Source organism: Danio rerio, chromosome 13 (assembly GCF_052040795.2).
Source record: "Danio rerio strain M-AB ecotype USA chromosome 13, GRCz13ab, whole genome shotgun sequence".
NCBI classification, from domain to species: Eukaryota; Metazoa; Chordata; class Actinopteri; order Cypriniformes; family Danionidae; genus Danio; species Danio rerio.
The window spans coordinates 43,978,316-44,001,691 of record NC_141033.1 but is presented as its reverse complement, the minus strand read 5'-3'; the positions used below and the strand labels follow the sequence as shown (position 1 = coordinate 44,001,691).

The following is a 23,376-nucleotide window of genomic DNA, read 5'->3' as shown; positions in this document are numbered from 1 at the left end:
ACAGCAGGTTCCGGAAATCAGATAAGACGAAAAACGGAATCTAATAAAATAAGGGCGAGAACGCGGCAGGATCCGAAAACGCGGTCGAAATCGAAAACGAGGGCTTTTGCTTTCTTTTTTCCGATCCGGCGGCTTTTCGCGCCAGAACGGCGCGGGCGCGAACACCGCGCGCTCCCGAGAGGCGCCCGAGACGCGAAAAAGCGCGCACAGCGGCCTCTCGCGGATCCGCGAAAACAAAAAAACGCTCAAATACGTACCTCCCGGGACGTAAATCGCGGTGGGCAGAAACGTCCGCGGGGCTACGTTTCCACAATGAGCCCGGGTTGAATAGTCCAGTACAGCAAATACACTACCTGACAAAAGTCTTGTCGTCAATCCCAGTTGTTAGAACAGCAAATAATAACTGGACTTCTAGTTGATCAATTGGAAAAGTGGCAGAAGGTCGAGAGGTTTTTGTGATGAATCATCTGTTGAACTGCATCATAATCATTACAAATACTGCAGAAGACCTATTGGAACCTGCATGGACCCAAGATTCTCATAGAAATCAGTTAAGTTTGGTGAAGGAAAAGTCATTGTTTGGGGTTACATTCATTATGGGTGCATGCGAGAGATCTGCAAAGTGGATGGCAACATCAACAGCCTGAGGTATCAAGATATTTGTGCTGCCCATAATATTACAAATCAAAGGAGAGGCCAAATTCTTCAGCAGGATAGCACTTCTTCTCATACTTCAGCCTCCACTTCAAAGTTCCTGAAATAAAAGAAGGTCAAGGTCCTCCAGTATTGGCCAGCACAGTCACTAGACATTAACATTATTAAGCATGTCTGGGGTAAGATAAAGGAGACATTAAAAATAAATCTTGAAGAACTCTGGGAGTCCTGCAAGAATGCTTTCTTTGCCATTCTAGGTGACTTTATTAATAAGTTATATCAGTCATTGCAGAGATGTATGGATGCAGTCGTTTAAGCTCATGGGAGTCATACACAATATTCATTCTGTTTCCACTGCACCATGACTTTATATTCTACACTGTACATTATTTCTGTTAAGTGACAAGACTTTTGTCTGAGCAAAGTCAGAGCTTTCTGTCCTATTTTAATAATTAAAAATCAAGGCTTGATCATATTTTATTTTGGTAAAATAAGCGGAATCTAGAGGCATTTGCCTGTCATATGAGCCACTTCTGATACCAAATAATCAACTAGAAGTCAAGTTATTTTTTGTTGTTCCTAAAACTTGCATAGGCGACAAGACTTTTTTGTCTGGTAGTGTATAGTAGTTTGAAATATGTGTATATATTTTCTAAAGTATATATGTTTACTTTAATTTACCTATTTTTTTGTATAGCACAATACAACAGTCATTGACCTTTATGCTGTACGCAAATTGTATAAAAATGATACAAGGAAGGAATAAAACAACATAAAATGCATAAAACATGAAACAAATCAAAGAAGAAGTACTATAAAGTTTTTTTTTTCCCCTTATCTATTTATTTATAATAAATTAGTGTGTGTGTGTGTGTGTGTGTGTGTGTGTGTGTGTGTGTGTGTGTGTGTGTGTGTGTGTGTGTGTGTATATATATAGATAGATAGATAGATAGATAGATAGATAGATAGATAGATAGATAGATAGAAAGATAGATAGATAGATAGATAGATAGATAGATAGATAGATAGATAGATAGATAGATAGATAGATAGATAGATAGATAGATAGATAGAAAGATAGATAGATAGATAGATAGATAGATAGATAGATAGATAGATAGATAGATAGAAAGATAGAAAGATAGATAGATAGATAGATAGATAGATAGATAGATAGATAGATAGATAGATAGATAGATAGATAGATAATCACACATAATCAAAAGCAGTCAACAAAACACTTTGATTGACATCTCCCACATTTGTCATCAGAGGGTAAAAGCCCTTATTTGCAATAATTTCTCCTCATTAGTATAAGACATTAGTCTCGTTTTTACATCTGCTACTATGCTGACAAACAGGTATTTGTAGCTTCACCCTATTTTTAAAAAAGACCTCAATCTCATTTGAATTTAAAGCTACAGTATAGTCACCAAAATGACACAATAATTAGGATCAAAGCCTAAAAGCGGCCATTTCAAAGAGTTATAAAACATTAGTAGTGACAGTAGTATTTTGAGCTAAAACTTCACATACACACTCTAAGGACATCAGAAACTTATATTACATCTTTTACAAAGGGGCAAAACAGATCCCCTTTAAATTGCAAAGATGTACCACATCATTACTGCTTTACTGTATATTTTCAGAATGGAAATTCAGCTTTGGTGATCAAAATAAATTGAATTATTCCAGACTTCTGATTGTTTGTGTGAGTGTTCTCTGTTATCCTCTAAAGCCTTGTACATGTATGTGCTCTTCTTCCAGCCGCCAAGCTCCATCACTACCATCGTGGTTCAGATCCAGTGCACCAATGAGCTGGTGGGAACGGTTATTCTGCATGAAGTACGGATAGTGGTGAGGGACAGAAATGACAACACGCCTCGTTTCCAGCAACCTCGTTACTATGTATCAGTTAATGAGGTGAGGCTGATCACTGATGCACTACTTCATTCTCTTTCTCACTCTCTCTCTCTCTCTTTCACTGTCAATTCACTTTAATTAAATGTGCATAATATCCCAATGTTCTGTGAGACACTAGAACAACTGGACACTTTTTTACACACTGTGCTCTTTTAAACAAAGAGCTGTGGTGGTTATTACACTTACACTAACAATTCCGTTTGATTCATTATTATTATTATTATTATTTTAGATAAATTTTGTTCATATATTTATTATACATTTTCTGTCGATCAAAGAACTGCATCCAGAACTGCATCCTAAATACCTTATATATATATATATATATATATATATATATATATATATATATATATATATATATATATATATATATATATATATATATTAGCATATTTAAGTCTTTGTAATAATATAAGTCAGCATCATTATATCAAGATACATATATTTATTTGATGTATATATTGATGCACAGTATATTTAGAATTTAACATACAATGTCTTAAATTAATTCATTTTAAGTTTATGTAATGTGCTTTATACAATACAATAATTATTGTTTCAAAGCAGCTTTAAAAAAGGTGCACATTATGACATTACAATCAAATGAAGTTAAAGTTACAGTCAAATATAAGTTATATAGTTAACCTACAAATTTATTGTGTATTAAGTGTATGAGTTGTCCTCGAAGTCCTCGATGTTTGGCATCATCTCTTCATATGTGTTGTCCCCAAGCGGCAACCTCCCGCTCTCCCTCAGGAAGCCAATACGGAAGTAACTAAAACTGCAGTTCATCCGAGATTCCGCTAGTTCTGGCCGCTCCTGGCTCCAAAATAGAGCAAATTTCAATGGAGCTCACTGTTAGAATGGCCAACTTTACAGCCAAAAAAAGGTGTTTACAGCCTGGTACAAAAAAAGATTTTGGTTATTACAGCTAATATTACCCTTCATGACAACTGTGAGGGGGGTGAATTTTTTTATAACTCATCAGTTTTCTTTATATTAAGTTATATTAAGTTTGCATAATTAAGGGCGTGGCCACTTGATTGACAGCTAGGTCTTGTTGGTCGCCGTCACGTCACCTCAGCTGACACCTGCAGATTAGCCACTGAACTCGGCATATTTATTGTATTTCTGTGTTGTTTTATGTAGCTTTACACAGTCGACTGCCTTTTGGACTTGTTTCCTACAATTATTAGATGGCATGGCATGTTGAGTGCACTTAATTGTGCTCAAAAACCATTCACGTGGCCTCCGTTTCCCATGTGAGTAAAGTTATATGCTTATATACCATCTCTATACATGTATTTGTTTTATTTAAGATCATTTATCGTTTATATTTATATTAGAGCTGTAATGCACTCCAGAATCTGACGGACTGATTAGCTGTAGGCTCTAGAACAGTCATCTGAAGCGTTGTCATACAGTGTTATGCTGGATTTCATCAATAGTCTTACATTAACTAACACAGACTATATCTGAAGTGTTTGGAAGTAATTCGCGTTTTCCTCCTGTTGAAAAACATCATAAGAACAATGTTTAGTGGCTCAATGTATTACAGCAGTGTTTTTAAAAGTCTAAACACTTTATTGATATAGTATACAAGCAAGCACAAGTGGTCAGAATACAAACAAGTCGCAGGTGATAAAGTATTAAGCGTTCTCCCAAAGTAAAGTGTGTCTGAACCAGGTCCAAGCAAACTGCCAGCAGTGTCTGTAGCTCCGCTTACTCTCCGCCTTTTTGCCCTTGTTTGGTATCTCATCGCGGGTGTGATGACGCGCGAACAAAATGTCGACGGTTGGCCGCGCCTACTTGTGGCTTCTTTTGCGCTCTTTAGAAACCTATGTGTGAAGTCACGGATACTACGTCCATATATTTTAGTCTATGGTTGTCCCTGAGGTCCTCGATGGTTGGCATCATCTCTTCACAGGTCTCAGATCACATGAATGACGCTTCGTGTTCTTCTATTGGCCTCGGGATGAGCATCCCTGGGTGGAAATAGAGGAAGAAAAAATTTGTGTTCATAATCTATTGGAACAAGAGATATTAAATATCAATGAAAATATGTTGGTGTTATAAATGAAAATAGCAGTTATATAAACAAACAAAGAAACAAACATATAAAGCATATGAGTGTTTCTAACAAAAAAAAAAAAAACAGGTGTATTAAGACAGGAGGAGTATGTCCTACAGGTGATTTGTGAAGCCCCACTCATGCATCATACCATGAGGCGATGCATTGTGTTTATGCTTTACTAAAAAAGATAGGTCTTTAATCGAGTTTTGAACTGAGAAAGTGTGTCTGAGCTTTAGACATCATCAGGAAGGCTATTCCAGAGTTTAGGAACCATAAATGAGAATGCTCAACCTCCTTTAGTAGACTTCGCTATTCTGGGAACTACCTAAAGCCCTGAGTTTTGAGACCTTATGCCTCATTCAGACTAGCAGCCACTTTGTAGCTGCCTGTCACTCTGGGTGGCAACCTGCTGCAAACGCAGGTCTGTGAGCACGAATGCAACTGGCCTCTAAGCGAGCTGAGAGAATCACATGAGCTCTACTGGTGCTCATATTGGCTTAATTTGCATAAAGTTAAAGGATTCTCAATTTTATCACATCGTTTAACACGCCCACCTGGTAGCCAACGATCGCTGTCACTCACGTAGACGGAGGTTGCTGGAAGTCACTCGCTCTCCGTTGATATGAACGGTCGTTTGTTGCTTTGCTGCAAGTCGCTTGTTGTGTGAATGAGGCTTTAAAGATCTGAATTCCACCTTGGAATTAAGATGATGATATGTGTCCCTGGACCACAAATAAGGGTAAAGCATTTGGCATTTTGATTTTAGAAAGTGGATTTAATATGCTGTTCCTTGGTGTATGGTTTGTTAGGATAGGACAATATTTGGCCGAGATACAACTTTTTACATTTGAGGGTGCAAAAACATCATACTATTGAGAAAATCACCTTTAAAGCTGTCTAAGTGAAGTCCTGAGCAAAGCAGATTACTTATAAAATTCAGAAGTTTGATATATCGATGGTAAGACATCTATGAAATGTCTTCATGTAACATGACCTTTACTTAATATCCCAATGATTTTTTTGGAATAAATAAAAATCTATAATTTTGGCACATAATAAGACTATGCAACATGAGATTGGTTTGTATGTTAAGGCTGATTTATACTTTTGCCTGGCGCTGCGTCGCAGATCTAATCTGGGGTCACCACAGCGGAATGAACCGCCAACTTATTCAGCATATGTTTTACACAGCGGATGCACTTCCAGCTGCAACCCATCTCTGGGAAACATCCATACACACTCATACACACACATACACTAGACACAATTTAGCCTACCCAATTCACCTGTACCAAATGTCTTTGGACTGTGGGGGAAACTGGAGCACCCGGTGGAAACCCACACGAATGCAGGGAGAACATGCAAACTCCACAAAGAAACACCAACTGACCCAGCCGAGACTTGAACCAGCGACCTTATTGCTATAAGGCGACAGCACTACCTACTGCGCCTCTGCGTCACCGTTTTTATAAACTTTCTAACAAAAAAATTTATTGGTGTTTCCAAATATGTAATGTAATATTAATCTTGACAAGCAGTTTTGGAGTATTTACAGTTTTCCTATTCAGACAGAATCCCTGACCATACTGCTCAAGAGGCCTTTCAAAGATGGCTGCCGAGTGATATGTCTTGCCTTAAAGGGACTTTGGTAAAAGTAATGTATCGTTACACATTATTCAAGTTTTCATCTCGAGTAAATTTCATTTAAAAGATGTTCTTTTATTTTGGTTTTAGAAATTAATTTCTCAACATTAAAAAGAACAATAATACTCAGTCATCACTGAAAATTGTTATTATAAATTTTATATATACTGTGTATAAAAAAAAAAAACATTTCAAAATGTTACTTTAGTGTTCTCAATGAAATAAAGACTTGGTGTGCTTTTATTATTATTCAGCAACAACACAGGCAAGAAAACTATGCTGAGAATGTAAAGCTGACATATAAAGTCATTGTATAGTCTGTTGGCGAACTTCATCGCTTATTCAGATCTAAAATAGCCCCTTTTGGCATCAGCTTAGAATTATGCTTAAAATTATGCACGCACACAGACACATGCTTGACCCTCCTCTCCACAAGTACAGATATGAGGGCTATTTTTAACCGTAATGGCTTTCATTTATTTGGAATATGTTTGAATATCTTCCACGAGCGCGTACGTGTTGAGGGTGTGTAAAAACCTGCCGTCTTTGTGCTTGTCAGTCTCTCTCCTCTCCTTGAAGTCATATATGCCGTCATCATTTTTCTCTCTGCTTTTCTCCTGCTGCACATGCAAAAATTGATTTATAAAGCACAGGCCTGGTTTCTCCTAAGTTTTTTTTTTTTTCCTGCATTTCTGTCAGTTGGTTCCGTCATGCTAATATGCTGGTACCTCACTAAAATTAGTTTACTGAAACAACACACTGACCAGATTTACATGCAACTCTGTCAATGCAGGTAAAGCATGTTTACAATAGCGCTCTTTATTTGGTGGTAGTGCTGCCAAAATGTAATATTTTGCAAATCTAACTTTGACTATTTAATTTGGTATAGACTCTGATATTGTGCTGTATTTGGACTGTAACACTTATTTTTGCTGCACAAGATGAAAACATGCCTAATATAATGAGTAATAATACGTTTGAGATATATTTGTAATGTGGTATATTATTTAATTGACTTGTTCTTGTGATAATTTAATTCAAGTTTATTTGTATCTGCTTGTTAATTCGTGATGTATGAACTATGTTTCCGGGTCCAAGTTGATCTTCATTTAAATTGAGAAAATATTTGTTTATGACCACTTTTTAGTCATATCAAACATTACAGTGAATTTTATATAAAATAATGGTGTACACAACAGTCAATACACGTCTGTGATAAAAAAAAATGTAATTAAATTAATTCTAGCGTTTATTTTGGCAACGCTTTACTTAATTTGTAAAAAAAAAAAAATCACTTTCTCTCTCTTTCACTCTCTCTCTCTCTCTCTCTCTCTATATATATATATATATATTTATATATATATATATATATATATATATATATATATATATATATATATTTATATATATATATATATATATATATATATATATATATATATATATATATATATATATATATATATATATATATATATACATATGTATATATAGCGATCGTGATCGTGATTTTCGAAAGTATTACATCACTTTGTAAACATTTATTATTACCATTTGTTGAGTCTCCCACATACAGATAGAGTGATTGGACCTAGAAGCCGCTTTGCGTGACGTCACACTTAACAACAGGATATAGTTTTCACAATAATTATTTTTCAAAGCAGCTTTGCAAATGGTTCACAGAATTGCATTACAGTCAAAATCCGAAAGTTAAGGTGTTGTGCATAGGGTCGAGAAGGGCTCTGCGATATCTATATATATTTATAAAATTTATATATATATGTATATATATATATATATATATATATATATATATATATATATATATATATATATATATATATATATATATATATATATATATATATATATATATATACTTGTTGATGGTGTACTACATACCTAAAGCATTCACTCAATGTCATTATCTAATTTTTGGCAGAAGTGGCATTTAGCGGCTTTTGCATCTGAACTCTTTAAATGTAATTACGATATAGTCAAAATCTCATTATAATCGCATATAATCCATGTAAACATACTAAACTAACCAACCCAGGCTCATTCTGAAAACGTAGGCCCGTGGACGTTTCTGGAGACCGCAAAATACATCCCGGGAGGTACGTATTTTTGCAGTTTTTGTTTTCGTGAATCCGTGAGAGGCCACTGTGTACACTTTTTCGCATCTCAAATTTCACTCGCGAGTACCGTTCGCGCCCGTGCTGTTCTTGCGTAAACCTACCAGAGGGACCGTCTGTCCAACTGGCTGAATGATTGACTGGGCGAACGGCCAATCGGCTGACCTACCTTCCTCCTTCCCTGAACCCAACCAATTTTACCAATTGACTCGCCCGCCTGCTTACTTCCCCAAACCCAACCAACCATTTACAAAAGCCGTCCAGAAAAAGAAAAGTCCTCGTCTGATTTTTACCACGTTTTCGGATTTTACCACATTCTCAGCCTGTTATGAACTCGTTCACTTTATTTATTGGATTCTGTTTTTGTCTTACCTGATTTCTGGAACCGCTCTTCCCTGGACTCGAACCCGGTCGTCGAGCTAACTGGATAAACTGGTTACAGCGGGAAAGTCCTCCACACAGAGGTAAGCGGTCAGCCGGTAAATGCGAAAAGGAATGATGTCATACCACCCCGTAGCGTTCTCTTAAAAAATGAAATGCAGCCATAGGTACCTCCGGTTGCATAATTCGATGTCTCCAAAAACGTCCGCGGGACTACATTTTCAGAAACTAACTTAATGTCAACTGTGATTTGTTTAATTGGGGTCGGTAGATCTATAGTACATATTTATTTTCAACAATGACACTTATATTAAACTGATTCATAATTTAACAATCTAGAACAAAAGCAACCTTATGTGAAACTGAATGTGTCGAATGAACTAAACTTCATATATTAGAGTTTTTGATTATTGCCTGTTTTCTTTATAAAGCTGCCTTGAGACCATTTTCATGGTTTAAAGCATTAAATAAAAGTGACTTGATTTTTTTTTTTTTTTTTGAATACCAGGCGATGTGCTGTGTGTATTTGGAGGTGGATGTGATCACGAGAGCTGCTTTTGATCCAGAAGGGCCGTGTCTTGCTTCATGGGTTTTCTGGGTGATTTGGAGCCCAGAGGCAGTGCAGGCTGATACAGCATGTGTGTGGGAGAGAGAGAGAAACGAGAGAGCGGTTTCATGTGTGAATTTCAGACCTCAGGGATGCTCACAACGACCTCTGATTAGCACCGGATCGGCAGGTTGTTTTCCAGAAAATGTTTTTGACTTCATCTCTGGTGTGGGAAGAAGAGGAAAGTGCTCAGAGTACTGTGAATTTACACCGTCTAATTACACGGGCACTGCACAATTTTGGTCGCAACTGAAAAAATAAATCAAATACAGTATTACAGAAAAACAAGTGTTTAAAAAAGCTGTAGTAGCAAGAAATATAACACTTTTTGTATTTTTATTTTGAACAGAATGTGAGTGTGTTTGTTTGCTAGGTAGCAAAATGCATCTGATGCACTGAATTCAGTATTAAAATCTAGTGTTTTTAGATCATTTATAAATGTAAAACAAGTGAATCAATTCTAGAATAAGCATCTAGAGCGAGGAATTTAATATATAGCTAATAAATGACATGCAATTAATGCTAGCATTTATTTTTGTTACACTTTCCCTGAAGAGGTGTTCATAAGATTGACATAAAATCTTCATAATCATGACATTATATGTCTTGAATGTAACTGAGATTTTATTCATGCTTATTCAATCATTGGATTTCTTGTCGACTTAGTCCCTATATTAATCCGGGGTCGCCACAGCGGAATGAACCGCCAATTTATCTAGCAAGTTTTTCCGCGGCGAATGCCCTTCCAGCCACAACTTATCTCTGGGAAACATCCACACACACACACACATTCATACACTTAGGACAATTTAGCCTACCCAATTCACCTGTACCACATGTTTTTGGACTGTGGGGGAAACCGGAGCACCCTGAGGAAACCCACGTAAACCCAGGGAGAACCTGCAAACTCCACACAGAAACGCCAACTGACCCGACGTTCAGTGACCAAGCGACCTTCTTGCTGTGATGCGACAGCACTACCTACTGCGGCACTGCATTGCCTATTCATGCTTATAACAACTGTTATTAAGTGACATTTGCTCAGTTATGTAATTTTAAAAGAACAATGACGTTGTTTGTCATGACAACTTGACATAAACAAATACATCACAACTATTCATTATCTTAGCTTGTCATAAATATATCATAAAAATGACTGTCATTAGGCCTTCATAATTGTGCCATTAATATTTTTCACAGATGTTTTGCTGTCTTGGTAATGTCAAGTTGTACTGACAAAAAGAAAAGATTTGTAAAGACAAAATCTGGTTGTGATGTCAAGTTGTGAAGCATCTATAATATCATAACTGAGCGAATAAAAACGACTTAGAGCCATGGCTAAAATCTCAATCACATTCATCGAGTGTCTTGTCATGATTCTAAAGGTTTCATGAAACTCTTATGAACACCCCTTAAGTAAAGTGTTATCCTTTATTGTCTTTTGAAACATCTGTAAGGCTTGAAGCTTACGCTGCTCTTCTGGACCAATAATCGGAAACAGAAAGCAGTTGAAGGATGGCGTGTTTAAATCCATTATTTATCTGACTCCATTGTAATTAATCTGACTCCATTAAAGTTGTTATCATCATTGATAAAGAGAAAGAATCTCAAAGCTTAAAGCAGGCAAAGTTGTTTATTAAGTTACATGATCAAATATAGAGACATTAGAATGAAACAAACTAACATACTGTATAAAGAAATTAGCTGTAAAAAAAAAACTAATTTTACAGAAAGTATCCTTAAATTTTTTTACAGTAAATTTTTGTCATTTCACATTATATTCAAAACTTAGTAAAATGACAACCAATCTCTCTAAATTAAACGTTTGACTTTCATTTTAGTTACTTTATTATTTAAGACAAATTACTGACATTTGTGTTTTTTAAACAGGGAAATTACAGTATTATTTAAACAGTATTTTTTCTGTTATTTTAAATTATATTCAAAAGTTCGTAAAAATTACAAACATTATTTGTAAATTAACGGCTTGACTGTTATTTTATGTACTATATAAGTAATGACAAATAACAGCAATTTGTCTGTTTACAAAAAAATGACATATTATTTACAGTGGTTTTTCCTGTTTTTTAAGTACATTTAAAATTGCGTCAAATTAAAGTAATAAATTGTAATTACTTGCTCTGTAAAAAAAAAAAAAAAAAAAAAACGTAAAAAAAAAAGGTCAAATGACTGGCAGCTATGGCTGCCAAACAAAAACCATAAAATTAAGGTAAAATTTCTTTGTTGAAAAAAAGTGCAAAAAATAATAAATCTACAGATATTTTCATTAAAATGTTTACAGAGAAACACTGTTATTTTACAGACTTTTCCTAGATTATTACGATCAAATCCATTTAATAAAGTAACACACCAAGAGTGCTCACATACACCTGTTTCAGATTCCGCTAATTGCACACACACAGTCGGAGGATCGTTATGAACTGATGACATGCACTTTAAAAGCAGCACAGATGCATGCACCAATTGTCTAGTCTTGTTATACTGCTACTGTGAACATTATGACGTGGTTCTCTTCTTTTGCCTTGTTTTGTTTGTTAATTGTTTACGTTGTTTGCTGCCGGGACTGACCATTTGCCTGTTATTTGACCATGACTCTGGATTCCCTGCAAAATGTTACATCTGTTTGCCCCTGTGTTGACTGTTGCTTGCCTTTGGATCTGCACTCATTTGTCAGCGTCCCCTTCATGTTAAAGTTCCATTTCATTTAAGATCTGTAACTGAATCATTCTATATTATTTAAACCTCTACATGTTTTACATAAACACTATTGTGAGAATTTTAATCAGTTGTATCTCGTTTGTTGTTTTTTCCAAATATTTTTGATCCAAAATTAAACTGTTAAATTACGATCATGAGCATGTCTTGGCATGTTATTAAAGGTGTTTAATCGTAATGATTTAGGGAAAATTCTTTTAAATAACATTGTTTTCTCTTGAACTTTTAGTGCAGTCACTTTATTGATGATGTTTGATCATAATAATCTAGGAAAAGTCTGTAAAATAACAGTGTTTTTCTGTAAACATTTTAATGAAAATATCGGTAGATTTATTATTTTTTGCACTTTTTTTTAACAAAGACATTTTACCGTAATTTTATGGTTTTTGTTTGGCAGCCGTAGCTGCCAGTCATTTGACCTTTTTTTTTTATGATTTTTTTTTCTTACAGTGTAACATATGCACTGCTGAGCAACAAAGACAGTGAAACTGCCTTTGTTAGCATATGAGGCTACGCACTGGTGTGCGGGAGAAAAAGAGTAAAAGCCATTCTCCCAGATCAACAGTTACCTTTCCCTATTATACCCTGAGCAAAGCATTGTCAAACATGAGTGAAAAACCAACCCCCAAAACCAGCTGAACGTGAGAGCAAAGTTGAAGAGATGAAGTGGGGGAGAAGTACATTAACATACTTTCCTCAGGCCATGACCCAACAATAGTAAATATATTGTAGATTGAAATACAATTAATCAATGTCTCTGTTGATTTCATCACTACAACACTGAAGTCATAAACTGTCAAATGACACCAAACATGACAAAGTTTTCTGAAGGAAGAACACAAGCAGATGAATTGTGTATGGTGAAGAGCACATGGTTACTGTAAGCAAATGGCAGAGATGTGTATCAGAGCTGTGAGGAACTCTGCCTCACCAGGAGGACCCATCCCATGCTTGGAATGTCTCAGTAGTCCTTCATTAGCATTCAAGGAAAAGTATATAATATTTTCTCAGCTTACACATCCAACATGTGATAACTGAGCAAATGAGATTTTATGACACATAAGCATGCCTAAAATCTCAATCACATCCTTTGCATTTGTCATGTCGTGATTCTAAAGATTTCATGACAGGGTAACACTTTACAATAAGGTTCATTAGTTAATGCATTTACTAACATGAACTAATCATGAACAACACTTGTACAGCATTTATTAATCATAATTGAACATTTACTAATGTATTATTAACATCCAAGTCCATGCTTGTTGATATTAGTTAATGCACCGTGAGTTAACATGAACTAACTGTCACGTATAAAATAATGTTCAGGTGAATCCAAGTGCGAGTTAACAAAAATAATATTTATTGACACCGTCAAACAAAAAGCAAGGAATGAAAGTAGTGCTAGTGCTAGGAGAGATCGGGCAGGAATCAGGCAGGAAACAGGGTCCAGAAAACAGTCCTTAGATCCTAAGCACAGACAGAATAGCACACTAATATATATATATATATAACCATATATAGGCCCGAATATGAGCCTCAGCTGGCGAGCTCATCAAGCCAGCAGAGTGACGTCATCACACGTGATCAAAAAAGATACACGTGGAGAACAAAAACAAACCAACATGATCAAACAGACACTCCGGAAGAGCGCACAAACCTGCAACCGTGACACTAACAATGAACAACTGTATTTTCATTCACTAACGTTAACTAACATGAACAAATACAGCAGTAGATGTATTTGTTCATTGTTTGTTCATGTTAGTAAATGCATTAATTAACACTAACTAATGAACCTTATTGTAAAGTGTGACCCATGACAGTCGTATGAACACCCATTTAAATTTAAAGTGTTATCTTAATTTTTGTGTTTGAAACATCAAGACAAACAATTTATTAATTTATTTCCTGTCATGGGTGTTATTGCTTTCTATTACCTTCAATTATATGTAACACCACTTCACTGAATATGCCTTTTTTAAATCCTAACACGTAATGAGGCGTTCTGCGAAATAATAATTCGTAAAGAACATCAACAGAGAAAAAAAAACATCAAATGCAAATGCCACCGCAGTTGTAGAATGACCCGCCTGTTATTTTAATATCAGTAGTGAGTGTATTTATGTTCAGACATGATTGTTTTTTTCCCTGTCTCTCATTTTCCGTTTTGACTTCCGCTTTTTTGTTGTCTTCTCTTTGTTTCGCCTTTTCTCTGTATATTTTTTTCTACCTCTTCTGTGCCTGTGTCTTCGATTGATACAACAGAAACACACACACACACGCGCACAAACACACACAAACACACACAAACACACACACACCATCTGCTGGGTCACATCTGAGGACTGTCAGAGTCGCTGTATTGTTACACTCGCGTATCGCCAGGGTCTGATGTATGTTTCATGTGTTTTTTTTTATTTATCATTTTTGTTTTTTGCAGCTCACTCCTGTTGGCACCACTATCTTTACCGGCTTCTCAGGAAACAATGGAGCCACGGACATTGACGACGGACCAAACGGACAGATTGAATACGCCATTCAGTATAACCCAAATGACCCGGTACTTCATTTGATCAGGCAGAGCTTCTGCAGTTACACTAAACTTCTTCATTGTGATTAATGATTTAGCAGCGTTTTCCAGGTGCCTTCTGTTTGTGGTGTTGTATTATAGGAAATACTGTAAAAAATAAAATAAAATCCTTGCTTTGTTAAACATCAATTAGGAAATATTTGAAAAAGAGCAGGAAGGCTAATAGTTTTGACATTTGTTTTGACATTTTTTTAATATTTGTAATTGCTTTTAATAATGCAGTTGTAAAACTTTGACTTCCTGCTTTTATTTTAGTTTTGTAACCTTGCCTTGATTAGTAAAAATATATCAATTGTGTTATTAATTACTGCACATATACATTCACTGGCCACTTTATTATGTACACCTTACTAGTACTGGGTTGGACCCCCTTTTGCCTTCAGAACTGCCTTAATGCTTTGTGGCCTAGATTCAACAAGGTACTAGAAATATTGCTCAGAGATTTTGGTCCATATTGACATGATGGCATCACGCAGTTGCTGCAGATTTGTTGGCTAAATGTTCATGATGCAAATCTCCCGTTCCACCACATCCCAAAGGTGCTCCATTGGAATGAGCTCTGGTGACTGTGGAGGCCATTTAAGTACAGTGAACTCATTGTCTTGTTCAATTAACCCGTTTGACATGATTCGTGCTTTATGACATAGCGCATTATTCTGCTGGAAGTAGACATCAGAAAATGGGTACTGGGTGGCCATAAAGGGATGGACATGGTCAGCAACAATAGTCAGGTAGGCTGTGGCATTGACACGGTGTTCAATTGGTACTAATGGGCCCAAAGTGAAAATATCTCTCACACCATTACACCACCACCACCAGCCTGAACCATTGATACAAGGCAGGATGGATCCATGCTTTCATGTTGTTGATGCCAAATTTTGCGCCTACCATCCGAATGTCGCAGCAGAAATCGAGACTCAATCAGACCAGGCAACGTTTTTTCATTCTTCAATTGTCCAATTTTGTTGAGCTTTGTTGTGGTCTTCTGCTGCTGTAGCCCATCTCCTTCAAGTTTTGAAGTGTTGTGAATTCAGAGATGCTCTTCTGCATACCATAACAAGTGGTTATTTGAGTAACTGTTGCCTTTCTATCAGTTGGAATCAGTCTGGCCCTTCTTCTCTGACCTCTGGCATCAACAAGGCATTTGTGCCCACAGATCTGATATTTTCTCTTTTACGGACCTTTTTCTGTGAGCCCTAGGGATGGTTGTGCATGAAAATCCCAGTAAATCAGCAGTTTCTAAAACTCTCAGACCAGCCACAACCATGCCACATTCTGAGTCGTCTAAATCACTTTTCATCCCCATTCTGATACTCGGTTTGAATTGCAGCAGTTCGGCTTGATCATGTCTACATGTCTAAATGCACCAAGTGATTGGCTGATTGAAAAATTTGCATTAATGAGCAGTTGGACAGGTGTACCTAATAAAGTGGCCGGTAAGTGTATTTGTGATAGATATAAAAATGTGAGAAGTGTAGTACTTCACTAGTGTGAGTTGTGACATACTATATAAAACTAATGTCACAATTGCCACCAGTTTCCTCTGTGGGACGGCACTTAAATGAACAAATCAATATATGAGAAACAGTAGACTTTATTCAGCAAAATTGAACATGCAGACTGATGTTTTATTTAAAATCTGTCTTCTTCTGTGTCCCTCTCAGATGTCAAACAGGACGGTGCGGATTGCTGGGACGCTGTCTGGTAACATTGTTTTGGCAGAGCGGCTGAACTACGAGGAGAGAACTCGATATCTAATTATAGTCCAGGCCAATGTAAGATTATTAACACATAAATATCCTTCACTGTCATTGGATGTTCTCTCAGTGTTCTTGTTCTCGTAATACGTTTAAGAGGACTGTTTCAGCTTAAGCTGTTTTGACAGGCTTTTGATTACCACAGATAGTCACTCTAAAATTGTTAACAATAATGCTCTTATGGAAAGGCTGTCTGGCCAAGGCATAAAGTTTAAACATTTTAAATCACAGAGTGTGTGGCTTTTAGTTTGATGTGCCCTTGCTTGTATTTATTTATTTATTTATTTATTTATTTATTTATTTATTTATTTATTTATTTATTTATTTATTTATTTATTTATTTATTTATATTTGTTTATTTATTATTATTCATTCATTTCTTTCTTTCTTAATGCATTTATTCCTTCATTTGTTTAGCTATTTTATTATTCTATTTTATAAATTGTATTTATTTATTTTTTTAGATATTATTTATTTATTTGTTTGTTTGTTTGTTTGTTTGTTTATTTGTTTGTTCGTTCATTTTTTATCCCTTTATTCATTTTTGATTTTTATTTATTTAGTTATGTTCATCTTATTATTAATTCATTCCTTTTTATTTATTTAAATATTATTATTTGTCTATATATTTATTCATCTATTTTTTACTCTATTTTATAATGATTTAGTCATTTTTTTTAGTTTTATTTGGATGTTATATTATATTATATTATATTATATTATATTATATTATATTATATTATATTATATTATATTATATTATATTATATTATATTATATTATATTATATTATATTATGTATTAATTCATTTATTTAATTATTTATTATTATGATTATTGTTATTAATATTATTTATTAGTTCAATCATCCTTTAATTTATTTATTCATTTATTCTTTCTTTATTAATTTATTCATGCTTTTATTTACTTATTTATAAATTTATGTATTTTATTTATTTGTTTATTTGTTTATTTATTTGTGTATAGTAGTTTGCAAGTGTTTAAGAGCACTTGTGGCTTTAGTACAAGATTGCATTTGTAAGTCTACATATTAGCGTTATGGAGTGTATTAGATTTTGCATTTGTGTTTAGGGGTTGGAATTTGTGCTTGGCTGGTTTTTGCTTGAGAATTTATAGTGTGATTTTGAGTTTGAATTATGTGAGTGTGAGTTATGTTTTTTATGTTAGCATAGGTAAGTTTGAGTTCTCAGTTCAATGTTTGAGAGATTTTCAGTTTTAGTTTGATTGGATTTATGAGTTGAGTTTGCCTTGAAGTATAAATTGTGCTGCTTATTTATGTTGGTGAATTTATCGATGTGTTTGAATTTGCACTTGCTAGTTTTCATATGAGATTTTTTATTTATTTATTTATTTTTTGGGAAGGGGGGGGGGTTGTATCTGCCATAGAGAGTTGTTTTATATTTATGCAGATTGACTTTAGGAGTTTTCTTATTTGAGTTTGTGTGTTAAGTTCAAATTTACACTTGCAAATTTATTTATACAAATGTTTGAGTTTGCATTTAGGACTTTTTTGAATTTGCTTTTGAAATTTGAGGTTGAAGTTGCACGTAGATGATAAGGATTTTTAATTTTATTTTTGCGTTTTGAGAATTTGCAACTACACAAGTATCTTGATATTGTGCTTGCAAATATATGTAGAAGAGTTTTTTAAGTTTGCTTTTACAAGAGTTTTTGAGCTTGCATTTTAGGCTTTTATTTTGCTTTTGTGATATTAAATGTAAGTTTTATATACTTGTGAGTTTAGAAAAATTATACTTGTGAGTTTACATTTTTTTAATTTGATTTAAGTTTGCAAATCTGAGTTTATTTTACTTGATTTATTAGATTAAATGCCATACTTTTATTATACAAAATATATTTTAGTATTCAGAATGATTATACTTTTTATTATTCAAAATTATACTTGAGAAATTTGCATCTTTTAGTTTGTATCTGAGATTTTTTTATTTAAATTTGAAATTACAATTAAAATCTTAATTAAAAAAATTAAATAAATAAATCTTATGTTTTCAAAATTCAGCTTTCAAGCAATACCATTGTCCACTTATGTTGTATCATTATAAACATTTTTGTTTTTTAATCAAAATTACAGCCTTTTTATTTAGCAGCATTCCCCATGTGATGTACTTTGTGTTTTTCCCCCATAATATTTCCATAAAGTAAAGCCAACCCTAAAAATAGGCATTAAGTTGTGCTAGTAATGGAAAGGTTATAGGTTCAAGGAGTGAGCCGCGTTCACACTGAATAAATATGCCTGCTAAATAAGTACTTACTCTGTAACCTTTCCGGTAGATTAAAATAATATAACCTTGAAACTTTGGTCAAGCGCTGTTGAGCCTGTTCGGTTGCCAGTTTTGCACAATGCGCTCTTTAAAATTCCAGGCAGCTCCCCATATCTGTCACTGAATAACTGGCATCCTGATTCACTTCCAAATGCATCCCTCTACCTCACACGAGCTGCATACACAACTAGCCCAAAGCCGTCTGGAACAGCAGCCCGTTGAGGTGTCCAGACCCCAGAAGGCCCTGAGTGTGTTTTCATAGAGCCAAATGACTCAAATAAATGCCTTACATCATGGCGTCTACAGCTCTCCTTGAAGAAAATCAAATCATTTTAGGATGTTAAAAATTAGGGGATGGGGTTGTCACTGAGTTTGTTTCTCATTTTCTCTGAAATCTTGTTGGAGGATTAAATGCTCAACCCCAGAATCACATTAGATTTTATTATTTAAAAACTAACATTAAATGCAGACCATGATTATTGAAATTTAGTTAGAATCATTACGTGTAGTACATTATAATAGTAGAAGAGTGCAGATGCAAAAACTGCCTGAAATTTTTTTCCAAAATCTATTCATTTTGGCTTAGTCTCTATTTCATAGCCACAGTGGAATGAACCGCCAACTATTCCAGCATACGTTTTATGCAGCAGATGGCCATCCAGCTGCAACCTAGTACTGGGAAACAGCCATACATACTCATTCACACACACTGTAAGAAATATCTGTAATTTTACAAATTTTAAGCGTAAAATTAAAGAAATTTACTGTAAAATAACCGCGATTAAATTACAGAAATTTACCATAAAATATTGTACGTAAAGTTAAAGAAATTTCCTCAATTCAATTTCCTGTAAGTTTCTGTAATTTATCGTCTGTTGTTTCACAGTAAATTTCTGTATTTTAATGGCCATTATTTCACTTTTTTTTTTTTTTTTAGCAATGGATTACATCACGGCCAATTTAGTTTATTCGATTCCCTTATAACGCATGTGTTTGGACTGTGGGGGAAACCGGAGCACCTGAAGGAAACCCACGCAAACACATGGAGAACATGCAAACTCTACACAGAAATGCCAACTGGTCCAGCCGGGACTCAAACCAATGACCTTCTTGCTGTGAAGCGACAGTGCTAACCACTGAGCCACCGTGCCACTTTCTTCCAAAATTCTTATTTTTTGTATGTGACTGTGTATATGACCATGAATTGTTTATTTATTTATTTATTTATTTTATTACCTTTAAAGGGAAATAACTGAACATAAACAGTGGAGGCTGAAATAAATGCTAATTTTGGGAGAACATTTAATAGAGCATTTAGAGGTTTTTTAGCATCAGAACTCATATTTTACATATGTGTTTAAGATTTTCTCTCTTAATTAGTTTTAAAAAGTTCTGAAAATTTGTTGAAAGTTTATGTTCGTGCTTATGGATTTTTTGTTCGTTTTATTAGGTTTTATTTAAATTTTTTTGTGTGTGCGCAAAATATGTTCTAAATGCTCTAAATGTTTTATACGCTACTCTCTTTTCCTTTCAGAACTATTTTTTACAGTACACTAAAAAAATGGTTTATTGCAAATTGTTGCAAACAAGAATAGACAAATTCAGTTGAGCATTGCTACATTTACATTTGTTAAATTCAGCTTGTATAAAATGTTTGCAACCACTTACCTTAAAAATTTTATATTTTTTTTCAATGTAGGTACAGAAAAAACAATGACACTCAAGATCTTATAGACAAAAATTGTAACTACAATATTAAGACCCAGTACCAATTGCACCAAAAATAAAAAATACAACAAAATAAAACAAAAAAAATTTAAAATAAATAAACTTATTATTATTATTATTATTGTTATTATTATTATTATTATTATTATTATTATTATAATTGTATTTAGCATTAGTAATTAAAGAAAAGAAATTATTAGCATTAAAGAAAACAAGCTGGCAAATGTGTTCATGTAATTGAATGTGTATTGACACACCTATTTTGGTGCTGTTTTTGGTTACTTCACTATGTAAACACAGCTTTTCTCTACAAATACATGTCATCGGGTGGTTCCCAGCCTACCTTAAGTGTTTCAAGCCTTACCACAACACTCTTCAGTTGGTGGTTCACAGCTAAGCCATTGCCCATCTGCTCATGGCTTCCGGCTTTTCTCCTCTCTCTTACTCTACAACGTATTTTATTTTATTTTGACTTATTTTATTTTGTTTTTTAATATGACATGATATGATATGATAACTTTTCTATTTTTTCTCATCCACTGTTTTTATTGTTACCATATCCCTCTATGTGTTCTATCTTCTATCCGAAGGTTGTATCTAAAGGTTTGTATCTATATTAAAATGTCAACTTTTGTTTCTTTATTGTCCAGGACCGGGCTCCATATCCAGGAACGCGGCGCACAGCTACCACTACTCTGACTTTGGATGTTTTGGATGGAGATGACCTGGGCCCCATGTTCCTACCGTGTGTGCTGGTCAACAACACGCAGGACTGTAACCCCGTCACGTACCGAGTGGCTATTCCTGAGCTCACAGACCCAGTAAGAAAACACAGACACAACGACAAAGGTCCTGAAACTCTTTAGTTAAATGCATAGTTACACTACGTAACGTTATGATAAAGTGCAACCATTCAATGCCATCAAACTTCATCCATTAATATATTTAGAAAAACTGAAAAAAGCCATGTCAGGGTGTGTAGAAACTTTTTCCAGACCACTGACAGTAAAGCCTTTTTACTTGCTTTATTCATGTAGTCAAGTTTTGATCACATTGAGGCATTCGACATTTGCATATCAAAGATAAAGTTGGATTCTAGGGTTTATGATGGATTTACTTGCACTTTATTCTAATATATATATATATATATATATATATATATATATATATATATATATATATATATATATATATATATATATATATATATATATATATATATATATATATATGAATATGTCAGTGTGTGGCATGGCTTGGTAAAAATAAAGCTGGGAAAATGTCTTAACTTGACTGAAACACTTCACCTGTGACCCACCTAAGGCTGGAAAAAGCACAGTCTGAAAAAAACTTGAGAGCTTGAGATCAGGGGATGTGCGTGAGACTGTGAACTATCAAGAAAGAAAGAAACTATGCACTGTATGCGCATTAATAATTCAGATTCACACAGCAAGCCTATGGACCATTCACTGACAGGCTGATGTATACTACTATTCAAAAAGTTGGAGATCTGTAGGATTTTCCTTTTGGATGTTTTTAAGAGAACTCTCTTATGCTCACTGTGGTTGCGTGTTTCATGATTGAAGAAATGGTAAAAAAAAAAAAACTGCAATTTTGTGAAACATTAAGGGAGTTGTTGAATTATTCATAGTTTTTGTTAATATATAATTTGCTGAAAACTGTATATTTTTAATAGACTACAGGAATAAGAGATTTGCTTATTTACCCAGGTGTGTATACAGTGTGTGTGCATGTGTGTGTGTCTGTGTGTGTGTGTTTTATTTTATTTTTATGTATGTTGCATTAATAAATAGTATTATAAATGTCTTTTCTATCATTGTTATTGAGTCTTTATAGTCTAAAAAGTGGAATGTCCTGGCTGTTCCAATTGGCGTTTCTGTGTAGAGTTGCATGTACTCCCCATGTTGGCATGGGTTTCCTCCTGATACTCCGGTTTCCTCCACAGTCCGAAGACATGTGCTATAGGTAAATTGAATAAGCTAAATTGGCTGTAGTGTGTAAGTGTGTGGGGGGGGGGGGGGTGTGAATGAGTGTATATAGTAGATGTTTCCCAGTACTGGGTAGAAGCTGGAAGGGCATCAGCTGTGTAAAACCTATGCCAGAATAGTTGTTGGTTCATTGCGCTGTGGCAACCCTTGATGGATAGGGGATTAAGCCAAAGAAAAATAAATGAATGAATGGATTTTTGGGGGGCTGAAACTGATACCCAGTGCTTAATTTGTGAATTGAGAGGTCCCGGAACAGATCGGGGTAAATGATCTGGCATGTTATCAGAGGATGTAGAGGTGTCACGCACGAAAAGAAAGTAAAATTGCAGCAGACAGGGGCAGGGCCGGAGTGGGACTCCTTTTCAGCCCTGGAGTTTCAAGCATTAGACAGGCCAACCTTCGTTCACGACTGACTATATTAAAATAAGGTCATTTCCAAACAACGGCAGTAGCTGGGAGTTTTTTTTTTTCTCCATTATATAAGTTTTACTGAAAACAAATTTGTTTAATAAATTTAGAGCAGTCAACATATAGCACTGAGGTGCTTACAGCAACATAAGTTCCATTCCTGGCTCAAGGTCCTTTGCTCATCCTTCCCTTCTCTTTGCTCACCACAATGTTCTATCTATTAAATATTTAAAACACTGAAAAAATTATGCGTATTTCTAAAGGTGCTGTTGACTTGAAATTTTTACCAGATGTTGATAACCAAAGAAGTCTAAGTAGATTTTAAATGAAGTTATGTGTAATAAAATGAAATGACGCAGTAAAAAGGTATTGAACAAATGAAAGAAGGAAGGTGTAGAAAGGCAGTGAAAGCCCAGACAGC

At 34.7% G+C, this 23,376-nt stretch overlaps 1 protein-coding gene across 5 annotated transcripts in view; it reads left to right on the top strand.

Moving 5' to 3' along the window:
* pcdh15a (protocadherin-related 15a) overlaps positions 1-23,376 on the top strand; it is a 406,352-nt gene that overhangs the window by 170,037 nt on the left and 212,939 nt on the right. For all 5 annotated transcript variants that reach the window (XR_015504985.1, XR_015504984.1, XM_087277644.1 and 2 more), the window contains 4 exon segments: positions 2,422-2,577; positions 14,601-14,720; positions 16,415-16,525; positions 21,189-21,359. Coding sequence is in view for 3 of the 5 variants with exons in the window: in XM_087277644.1 (XP_087133770.1) it covers positions 2,422-2,577; positions 14,601-14,720; positions 16,415-16,525; positions 21,189-21,359 (558 nt within the window). In the remaining 2 variants the exon portion in view is untranslated.